This window comes from Propithecus coquereli, unplaced genomic scaffold (assembly GCF_000956105.1).
Source record: "Propithecus coquereli isolate 6110/MARCELLA unplaced genomic scaffold, Pcoq_1.0 Scaffold531, whole genome shotgun sequence".
Lineage (NCBI taxonomy): Eukaryota > Metazoa > Chordata > Mammalia > Primates > Indriidae > Propithecus > Propithecus coquereli.
This window is the reverse complement of record NW_012151186.1, coordinates 151443-161944: the sequence shown is the minus strand read 5'-3', so window position 1 is coordinate 161944 and position 10502 is coordinate 151443. Positions and strand designations below refer to the sequence as shown.

The 10502-nt window shown below is 57.2% G+C and overlaps 1 protein-coding gene across 2 annotated transcripts in view; it reads left to right on the top strand.

Annotated features, from left to right (window-relative positions):
• Nucleotides 1-10075, top strand: part of DEF8 (differentially expressed in FDCP 8 homolog (mouse)) — a 17258-nt gene extending 7183 nt beyond the window's left edge. For both annotated transcript variants that reach the window (XM_012657178.1, XM_012657179.1), the window contains exons 5-12: nucleotides 1420-1561; nucleotides 3165-3329; nucleotides 3890-4017; nucleotides 4176-4289; nucleotides 5282-5362; nucleotides 6090-6230; nucleotides 6413-6522; nucleotides 7699-10075. In XM_012657178.1, coding sequence (XP_012512632.1) covers nucleotides 1420-1561; nucleotides 3165-3329; nucleotides 3890-4017; nucleotides 4176-4289; nucleotides 5282-5362; nucleotides 6090-6230; nucleotides 6413-6522; nucleotides 7699-7801 — 984 coding nt within the window. In that variant the 3' untranslated portion in view covers nucleotides 7802-10075. The remainder of the gene's footprint in view (nucleotides 1-1419; nucleotides 1562-3164; nucleotides 3330-3889; nucleotides 4018-4175; nucleotides 4290-5281; nucleotides 5363-6089; nucleotides 6231-6412; nucleotides 6523-7698) is intronic.
• The last annotated feature ends 427 nt before the right edge of the window (nucleotides 10076-10502 follow it).

The following is a 10502-nucleotide window of genomic DNA, read 5'->3' as shown; positions in this document are numbered from 1 at the left end:
TGAAGGTGGGTGCTGGCCCACCCCCCACAGAGGGAGCCTGGAGCCGAGACCAGCACTGTGGGAAGGAGGAGACCCCGGGGCAGTCCCTGGCTCCTTCCTGGGTGCTGGGTCTCTCTGGGCTCTGAGGGACTGGGGTAGCAAGGTACATAGAGGGCAGGGTGAAAGCCGGGCCCTCACCTGTGTGCGGCAGGCTATTTCTCTAGGAGTCTGGACCCTCTTGGTGGCAAGGGACAGAAACCCAACCTCGAGTAGCTTAAACCAAAAAGAAAAGAAGTATTTGCCGGTGACTGAAAGATCCTACAATATCAGCAATCTTGCCGTCTTTCAACTCTGCTTTCTGTGTTTGACCCATTCTCAGGGAGCTCCCTGTGTGGTGGCAGAGACGGCCCCAGTGACCGCGGCCTCTGTCCATCCGCTGGGCCATCCTGTGCAGAGCCTTCTTTTCCTAGTGGTTGTAGCGAGAGTCTCAGGCTCAACTTGCCTTGGCCGGTCCTGGGCCCACTCCTGACCCAGAGGCGGTGACCGGCTGGCTGGCTCCGGTCACGTGCCCGTCCACTAGAGCAAGTGGACCTGGAGTGATGTGAGAGCGCGTCTCGGGTGGTGTCTAGAAGGGCAATGGCAGGGTGGTGGCCCACACCTGCGGCTGAGGCGGGAGGATCCCTTGAGGCCAGGGGTTCCGGGCTGCAGTGAGCCGCGACTGCGCGGCTGCCTCCCAGCCTGGGTGACAGGGCGAGAGCCTGTCTCTCTTGGAGAAGAAAAAAGAACGAGAAGAAGGTAAATGGATCCCCAAACCACAGATGTCCACGCTGTATCCCTTGAGTCTATATGTTCTTTGCCCTGGTGGCCACTGTGTCCCCTGTACTGATTCATGAGTCCCTGGGAATTCAGAAAGGGGGATATTCATCAGGAAGTAGTTTCCGTGGTGAGAAAGATATCCCAAAATGCAGTGGCTTAAAGAAGATGTGTAATTTTCCTCATGTGAAAATCCCACAGGTGGTCCGGGGCCCATGTGGCAGCTGATGGTGTTGGGGACCCTGGGTCACCCTTTCTTGTTGCTCTGCCAGTCCTGGGGGATCTAAGATGGCCCCACACCGTGTCTTCTGGGTTTGCACCCAAACGGCAGACAAGAGGGAAGGGCAGGGGGCTGCACCATTGCTGCCCACGTGTCCTCGGCCCCGCACGGTCACCCAGCAGCACCTCATGGTGGGGGGGCCGGGAGAGCGAGCATGTGATCTGGGCGGCCCATGCCCGACTGATCATTGTTTTATCGTAGAAAGGAAAAGGGGCTTGGCGTTGCGCCGAAACTCACAATCTCTGCTGCCGATGGTGCCTGCAAGAAATAAGTTGAGGGGCTTGTGTGTGAGGGGGAAGGACCTGCAGTCCAGCTTACCTGTGACCCTCCCCGACCCTCCTCTGCAGGACCCCAACGAGGACGAGCCCAACCTCCGAGTCCTCCTCGACCACCGCTTCTATAAGGAGAAGAGCAAGAGTGTCAAGCAAACCTGTGACAAGTGCAACACTCTCATCTGGGGGCTCATTCAGACCTGGTACACCTGCACAGGTGGGCCGAGACCTAGACCCGTCCTGCTGGATGAGTGGTCTGGGTCCTCAGGGCAGGGCGCAGAAGCCAACAGCTCTGTTCCCGTATCCGGGTCACGTTCAGGTGAATGCTCCGCCGTGTTCTCAGCGGCTGAACCCTGCTGTGCGCTGGAGACGAGACCAAAATCCTGGCCCACACTGAGCTCACAGCCACACCTGAGCTGTCCAGGATGGTGGCCACTAGCTACCTATGGCTATGCAAATTTGAATGTTAATTAATTGAATATTCATTTCCTCAGTTGTACCATCTGCCTTGCTCGTACTCAAGAGCCCACGATGCTAGTGGCTGCCAGGTTGGACAGTGCAGAGAAAACATTTCCGTGATTGCAGAAAATCCCATCTGACGGTGCTATTCAGGATGAGAAGTCAGACTAGTGACGGACATGGTGTCTCAGACAATCACGGGACAGTGAAGAAAACTCAGGAACAGGAATAGCATGTGCTGGGGTGGAATGGGTATGACTTCAGGGCAGAAAGAAGAGACATCACGTGACATTTAAGCAAAAACTTGAAGGTCAGGGCACAAGTCAGGAGTATATCTAGGGAGGAATGTTCTGGTGCAGGGTAGTTAGGTGTGCAAAGGCCCTGGGGCTGAGGTGTGTCCAGTGTCTTCAAGAAGGAGCAGAGAGCCCTGTGGCTGGAGCTGCACATCTGAGGGATGTGGGCTTAGAGCCGGCTGGGGGCTTTTCTGTAACTGCAGTGGGGGCTACGAGTGGTTGTTGGACATACTTATGTTTTTTTTTTTTTTTTTTTGAGACATTGTCTCACTCTGTTGCCCAGGCTAGAGTGCAGTGGTGTCATGATAGCTCACAGCAACCTCAAACTCCTGGGCTCAAGTGATCCTCCTGCCACAGCCTCCCGAGTAGCTGGGACTACAGGCATGTACTACCACGCCTGGGTAGTTTTTAAATTGTTTGTAGGGATAGGGTCTTGCTATATTGTCCAGGCTGGTCTTGAACTCCTGGTCTGGGCTCAAGTGATCCTCCCACCCTGGCCTCCCAAAGTGCTGGGATTACAGGTGTGAGCTACTGTGCCCAGCCCATACTTAGGTGTTAACAGTGTCATTCTGGCTGCTGACTGAGCATGGATGAGGAGGGGGTGACACTCTGGTTGGGGCAGGATGGTGGGAGTAAGAAGTAGCTGAGTTTAGCGCCAGCTGCAGGTTTGGAAATGGATCGTAAGAGACGAGAATGGAGTCAGGACGACTCACGACGTTTGCTCCCAGCAGTGGAAAGATGGAGTTGCTGAAATCTGAGACGGGAAGCTGTGAGGAGGTTGGGAAGGAAGGGTGGGAATTCCATTTGTTCCATTTGGACAGCTTGGATTTGAGTTGGGAATGGCGGCTGGGCCACTGGATGTGCACATCTGAAGTTGAAGGGCGAGGCTCGGGGCACGGGGACAGGAGGGTCTCTGAGGTTCTAAGACCTACAGCAGTGCCAGGAGGTCTTGGCTCGGTCTGGGCCTTGGCGTGGAGCCCATGGGGGCAGGGGGCAGACAGCTGAAGGTCGCCTGGCTGCAGGGCCTCCCCCCATTTCTCAGGGTGTGTGTTTCGTCCCTGCCCCCAGGGTGTTGTTACCGCTGTCACAGCAAGTGCTTGGGCCTCATCTCCAAGCCGTGCGTCAGCTCCAGAGTCAGCCACCAAGCCGAGTACGAGCTGAACATCTGTCCCGAGACAGGGCTGGACAGCCAGGACTACCGCTGTGCCGAGTGCCGGGCACCCATCTCTCTGCGTGAGTGGTGGCCGGGAGCTGCTGGGCAGGGGGGCCAGGAGGGGCTGGGAAAGTCAGGTGGCTAGGCGAGGACCCGGGCGTGGTCCCTGAGTCTCCCACGCAAGCAGGCGAGGTCCCAGCCGTCTCAAGGCTCGCACACGTCCCCCAGGAGTTCCCGCAGGGCCGGACCTGACCTCAGCCTCCTGTGTGGCCCTTCGTCACACGGAGCCCACACAGACAGGGACCGGGAAAAACCACGCAGCCGTCCTGCACATGCACCCGCAGCCCTTCTCTCTAGAGAGTCACGGGTGTCAGTTCACGAGTCCCTTCGTAGTCCTGTGGCAGGGTCCTTTTACTGTCCCGTTTTACTGATGAGAAAACAGAGCAGTGAGATGCTGGAGCCCTGAGGTCCCACGGCTGAGAAGAGGGTGGACCAGGTCCGAAAGGTGGTGCCCTTGGCCCGGTGGGCTGTTTCCCCAGGGCTGTGGTCTAGGGGAGCATGGACCACGGGGCGTGGAAGCCGTGGGGGTGGCGGTGAGACCCCCACGGCCACTCTGATGCGCGGCGGCCGCGCCCTGCAGGGGGTGTGCCCAGCGAGGCCAGGCAGTGTGACTACACCGGCCAGTACTACTGCGGCCACTGCCACTGGAACGACCTGGCCGTGATCCCTGCGCGCGTCGTGCACAACTGGGACTTCGAGCCTCGCAAGGTCGGGGGTCGGGAGGCAGGGGATGGCCCCCGGGAGGGAGAGCCGCCGGGGGCGGGGCTGGCATGCCCTGGGTGGGCGATTGCTGGCCGCGCGGGCCTGTGGGGGGCAGGGTGCCGCCGGACGTGGTGCTGGAGGTGCCACCGAGCCCCGCCCTGCAGGTGTCCCGCTGCAGCATGCGCTACCTGGCGCTCATGGTGTCTCGGCCGGTGCTCCGGCTCCGGGAGATCAACCCTCTGCTGTTCAACTACGTGGAGGAGCTGGTAGAGATCCGGGTGAGGCTGGGCCCGGGGGTGCGGGGTGCTCCGTGGGGGGCCCCATGGCAGGGCCAGCGACCCTCTCCTCTGCAGGCCCTGGGCTGTGGGGGTTAAGCAGGAGGGAGACCACTGCTTAGGGTGAGCAGCCTCCTTGCCTGTCCTTCGATTTGAAGACGCTAGAGCCATGTCCAGAGCAATCTGATCTAGGCATGGAGACCATTTTAAATTTTTCTAGTAGCGACACTAAAACAGCAAAAAGAAACAGGTGAAGTTAATTTTAATAATATATTTTATTTAACCCAATATCTGTTTATTTAACCTAATGTAACCTAATGCACGTTGAACAGATTATTTCAACATGCAATCATACAAAATTATTGAGATGGTTTACATTCTTTTTCTTTTCTGTGCCACCTCTTTGGATTCCAGTGTGTATTCTACACTTACAGCAACCTCAGCCCAGACCAGCCACTCCTCAGTGGCCGCATGTGGCCCGTTCTCTTAGCCAGCGGTGCGGGGAGGGGGGTGGGCCGAGGGCAGAGGGTGCTACACTTTACGCCGGAGGTGGCATCGTCTCACATGGGTGATGAGGCAGCAAGTTGAGTCGCTGAGGCCATAGGGGCTGAGGAGGGAGCTGGGATTTTTCCGGAAGTTTGGCTCAGCGTGTCGGATGTGTCTGTGCTGTGTGAGGCTGCCGATGTCGCGTCAGGCGGCATTTCGTGCCTGTGGGGCTGAGGTCGGGTGAGTGGAAGGTTCCGTGGGCAACGACAAACGGACCTCAAGGTCCTGCCCAGCCAGAAGCCGTGGTTTGAACTTGAGCTTGGCTGGAGCACTCAGACCTGGGACCGTTCTGGGGAACTTGAGGGCACCGTCCCCAGAGTGCAGGGTGAGACGCCCGTGACCAGGGCTCCGTGTGACACTGGCACAGGGCCAGCCCTCGGCCGTGCAGACGTGGGCACAGTGTCGGCCCCGCCTTCTGGCTGAGGCCCAGCTGCTCCCCTTGTCCGCAGAAACTGCGCCAGGACATCCTGCGCATGAAGCCGTACTTCATCACCTGTAAGGAGGCCATGGAGGCACGTCTGCTGCTGCAGGTCAGACTGCCAAAAGGACTGGCCCAAGACGGGAGAGACAGAGAGAGCCAGGGTGACAGGGCGCCTCATGCTCAGATATTTTTTTATCCTCGTATGTGTAGTGCCGTTAGCAGAGGGTCTCCCGAACTATGTCCCAAGGAACAAAGCAAACAGGTATTCTACCCACAAAAGTGTTCTCATCATTTCAGTCTGGGGAACACTGAGGTTGTTGCTGTAGGTTTTCTGTCAATCTCCCCCAGGTAGACCCAGCCCAGCCCCCCTCCGGCAGGCTGACCACAAAACAGTCCTCAAGGCTCACCTGTGTATTTGTTCAACCGATATTCACAGACGCTGTTCTAGACTCTGGGGACCAGTGAGCAAAACAGGCAGGAATCTTTGCCCTTAGAGGGTACCCTTCGAGTAGGCAAGATGTCAGGGTGGTGAGCACTGCAGACAAGATAAGTCAGGGAGGAGGTGTGGAGCGTGTGGGGCGCAGTGTACACAGGGAGGGGACGGGAGCCGTGAGGTGGCGGTGTGGCTGGAGGGGCCGTATCGCGGGAGTGAAGAGAAACCTGTCCCTCGTCCCATCTCTCCCTGATGTCCCCCCCGGGCTCCTGGATTCTGCTCTTGGGGCCCAGACACAGACGCCATCTGAAGCTTGTTGCTTCCGTGGCACTGGGAGTGGCTCTGGGTGGGCCATGGGGGTCCTTTCCTGGTGCCTGGGGTCACGGCCACGGGGACTTGGCAGCTCCAGGACCGGCAGCACTTCGTGGAGAACGACGAGATGTACTCGGTCCAGGACCTCCTGGACGTGCGCTTGGGCCGGCTGGGCTGCTCCCTCACCGAGATCCACACGCTGTTCGCCAAGCACATCAAGCTGGACTGTGAGGTGGGCCTCTTTGCTCCACCGAGGTGGGTTCCGCTCTGGGGGGGCCGTGGGCGCTCTTCCTCTGCCCCCAGCCTGAGGGCGGGAGTGGGCGGGAGAAGCCCAGCCCGCAGTATCCCTGTCCTCGGACTGCCCTGCAGGGCTGACACTTGCCTGCCCGCCCCCAATCCCCACTGTCCCCGCAGCGGTGCCAGGCCAAGGGCTTCGTGTGTGAGCTCTGCAGAGAGGGTGACGTGCTGTTCCCGTTTGACAGCCACACGTCCGTGTGCACCGACTGCTCGGCCGTCTTCCACAGGTGGGTGTGGCTGGTCCTGCGGGAGCTGCCCCTGTGCGGGAGGGAGAGAGAGAGGGACATTTGCATCTTTCCTGCTGATTTTCAAAGCCTTTTCCCCATCCTAAGATACGGCGTTAGACCCTGCTGTCTGTGACGACACTAAAAGTCACACGAGGCCCCAGCCTGCCCCCAGAGGTGTTCACAGCACCTGAACCGCTTTCTCCGCTAGGGCTCAAGTCACTCTGTCAGGGTTAGTGTAGGTAGAGGTTCCCAAACTTTCTAGTTCCTGGCACCCTTTAGTGTCTTGGTAATTTTTTCAAAGTGTCCCTGGACCAAAAGAAATGCCTGCCACCTTGGTTTATTAAGTTCTTGTGTTCAACTTTATAAGTATTTATGTCCTAAAGCTTTATTTATGTCACTAAAGATTTAGTGGCTGTTTGGGAAAATGACACACAAAAATTGGAAGAAAAATATTTTAATTTCACTTTTCAAGAAGCACAATTACTTACTAATGATACGTGTTTGTGTCCTGGGCCCGGCACACCTTCTTAAACCTGGAGTCAGGTAGGAAACACCACCCCCATCTCCATCCACTGGTTTTTGCGAGGCATTTGCTATTTATCATAGCACCTGCCGAATCCCAGCTCTGAGAGGCTGTGATGTCACAGAAGGAACTGTAGCAAAAACTAACATTGCAACCGAACTCCCTGGAGCTAGGAGTTTGCTTGGTGTCTGACAGATGTCAGATTTGCTGTGTTCTCTTCAAAAATCTAAACTGGCCTGTGGAACCCCCTGCAGTGCCTTGGGGTGCCCTGATGCACAGTTTGGGAACCACCGTGGAGGCCAGTGGGGATAAGGACAGGTGGTGACAGTCACTGAGAGGTCAGAGCCAAGGTGACCGCCTGGTTCAGCCCCTTCCGCTCGTGTCTTGGTGACCCAGGCCCTGCGCCGTCAGGGATGGCGGGTACTGTGAGGACCCTGAGGGAGGCCCCTCGGCATCCTGGGTAAGTGCTCACCATACTCTGACCTCACGGTCGGTCACCTCTGGGCACAGACCCTGCTTCTGCCCTTGGGTAACATCTCTGCACCTCAGTTTCCCCACCTGTAGAGGGGTGATGGGATCTGACGTAAGCAGCTTGTGAGGACGCAGCGGTAGAATTTTTCGAGCGGACGGCCCCAACCTGTTCCTGCCCCCAGGGACTGCTACTACGACAACTCCACCACATGCCCCAAGTGCGCCCGGCTCAGCCTGCGGAAGCAGTCACTCTTTCAGGAGCCTGGTCCCGACGTGGACGCCTGAAGCTGAAGGAGGACACCGGGTGCCCCGCCTGGACTACCTGTCGCCGACCCCGCTGGCATTGCCAAAGTCAAGTTTGTTCCGCTCTGGAGACCCCTGGGGTGAAGCCCCTGGACCTCTCCACCCCTGTGGGGGTAGAGGGAGGTGGTGAGCAGGACTGTCATCCCCCAGGTGCTTTGTGGCACTCGGGGCGGCTGCACCTGGTTGTTACGTGGTTGTGCTGCCATGTGGGGTCCCCTCCCCCACTGCAGGACTCCGTGGAGTGAGGGAGGACTTCTAACTTCCCCCACTGCACAGAGCCCTCCGTGCCCCTGGGCCAAGGCTTCTGGGCTCTGGAGACGCCATGAGCCCCGTCCCAGCCACTCTGGAAACTTGTCAGGCCAAGACCCCCAGAGGGCTTCAGAGCAGGGGTCACTAAGACCTGAGGATGCCCCGGGCCTGAGTTTCGCCTGCAGTGGTAGTTTGGGTTCTACCTGGAGACTCCCACTGCCTCCAGCCACTTGTCTGTGGGGGCTTCTGTTTGTCCCTGGCGGGAGCCATTCAAGATTGTCTCCCATGGACCTGCCCATCTTGGCCTCCTGAGGTTCTTTTAAGTCCTCCTGGGAGGTCTGGGAGGGAAGGGGGCTGTGGAGCTTTTCCCTCCTGGGCACACCTGTTGCTGCTCCTGCCATGGCCCAGCCCACCTTATCCCCTGGTTCTTCAAGCTGGGAGGCTGGGGGTCCAGCCTGAGGAGGGTATCCCGGCCTCCAGGTGTGGCACAGGGGCTGTGCCCCAGTGGAGGTTCCAGGTCAGGCAACAGGGTCATTTACAGTAGGCCTGGGTGGCATTTCTCAGGACCAAATTTGTCCCTGAGGAGCTCTGTCCTACTGCCTGTGGAGGGCTCTGGCTGGCTTGGAGATGACCAGCCAGGGGCCTCTGTGTGTGTGTGCCTCAGCTCAAGAGCTGGGAGTATTTGCTGTCTTCCTCACCTGCCCCTCTGGATGACAAAGTCTTTAAACAGTGTGGGTCTTCCTACACAAACCTGGACATGAAGCCTAGAGCCATGCAGAAGGATGAGGGCAAGGGGGTGTGGGAGGTCCCTCATTCCACGTGACAAAGGGCCCCTGGACAGCAGACAAGACCTACAGCTCTTCAGCAGGGAGAGGGGGCACACTTGGCTTCCGTGTTTGCACTTTATAGATCCTGCGTTGAGGGGCTGTAGGAGGGGACAGCCTGGGACGTGGCTTCCCAGTCTTTTGCCTCTGGGAAGCAGAGGTGGCTGCATCTGCCTTCCTCCTCCTCTCCCTGGACTGTGCTTGGCTGTTGATGCACGTGGTTGGCACACGTGGGCAGAGGGCAGGGACCGTAGCTGCTGGGACAACCATTTCCTTTGGCGGGAAAGCCCAAGAGGAGATGCCTCAGTCAGCAGAGAGGCCAGCTTGGCTCACTGGCCCCCTGAGGGTGGACAATGACAGCGTCACCTCCTCCTTGCCCCTCTGCACCGTCAGGAAAGGGATGGTATCATTTCGCCCCACACCGTGGCTTTAGACTCGGCTCTTGCTGTCTGTCCTGTCTCACTCTCCCCATCTGGGAGATGGGGGCCGTGGTGTGGACCTACCTCAGGGTGGAATGGTGAGAAGGGACCCAAGTCCTTTAAAGAGGGGGCTGTGAGGTCGGGTCAATGGTGGGTCCCTGTCCTGCTTTCTCCTCTTCTTTGGGGCTGAAGAGGGGGTTAAAGGCCAAATGCCTTTTTCCTACGTCCTTAAATCTGTGCACTTCTCACCACTGTATTGCATTTCTGTCATAGGAATACTGGCCATTCCCGAACCTCCTGTGTAATCATCACATCCCAGTTAGAAATCACTGTGTCCGTAGAAAAAGCAGGCTGGCATTTGTCGGACAAAGGGTTGGGTCATCTTTTAACCTACCCAACATTTCTTCCTCACCTGCCCTCTGGATGACAAAGTCTTTGAACTGAATCATGTGCGGGTCTTTCTCCACGTCCACAGCACGGTAGGGAGAACCCAGCAAGGAAACGGTTTGCATGAGCGGCGTCTTACGGAAGAGCTCACGCAAGGGTGATTCTTTAGTGTGGGATTAGGCTGGCCTGAAAGATGCCTGGTTGTAACATTGCCACTGTCACTGTCCCATTAAATTGGTGTCCTGTAGACTCTGGTGTGTGTGGTGAATTGGAGACAAGGCTGAGAGTGTGTTGATACACAAGCCAATGGTAGGCTTAGGGACTAACAACCCCATCCAGTGGGGTTGAATGTAATCTGGTTTGGGGTGAAGTACCGTTTCTTTCTTTTTTCTTTTTCTTTGTTTTTTTTGAGACAGGGTCTCACTCTGTCACCCAGGCTGGAGTGCAGTGGCATAATCACAGCTCACTCCAGCCTCAGACTCCTGGGCTCAAGCAATCCTCCCGCCTCAGCCTCCCCAGTAGCTGGGACTGCAGGTGTGTACCGCCACGCCCAGCTATTTTAAAATTTTTTTATAGAGTTGTGGTCCTGCTTCGTTGCACAGGCTGGTCTTGAACTCCCAGCCTCAAGGGATCCTCCAGCCTTGGCTTCCCAAAGTGCTGGGATTACAGGCATAGGACACTGCACCTGGCCATAATTCTTTTTGATTTTTAAAATTTTTTTCCTTTTTTTAAATTTCAGCATATTATAGGGGTACAAATGTTTAGGTTACACATACTGCCTTTGCCCCACCGGAGTCAGAACTT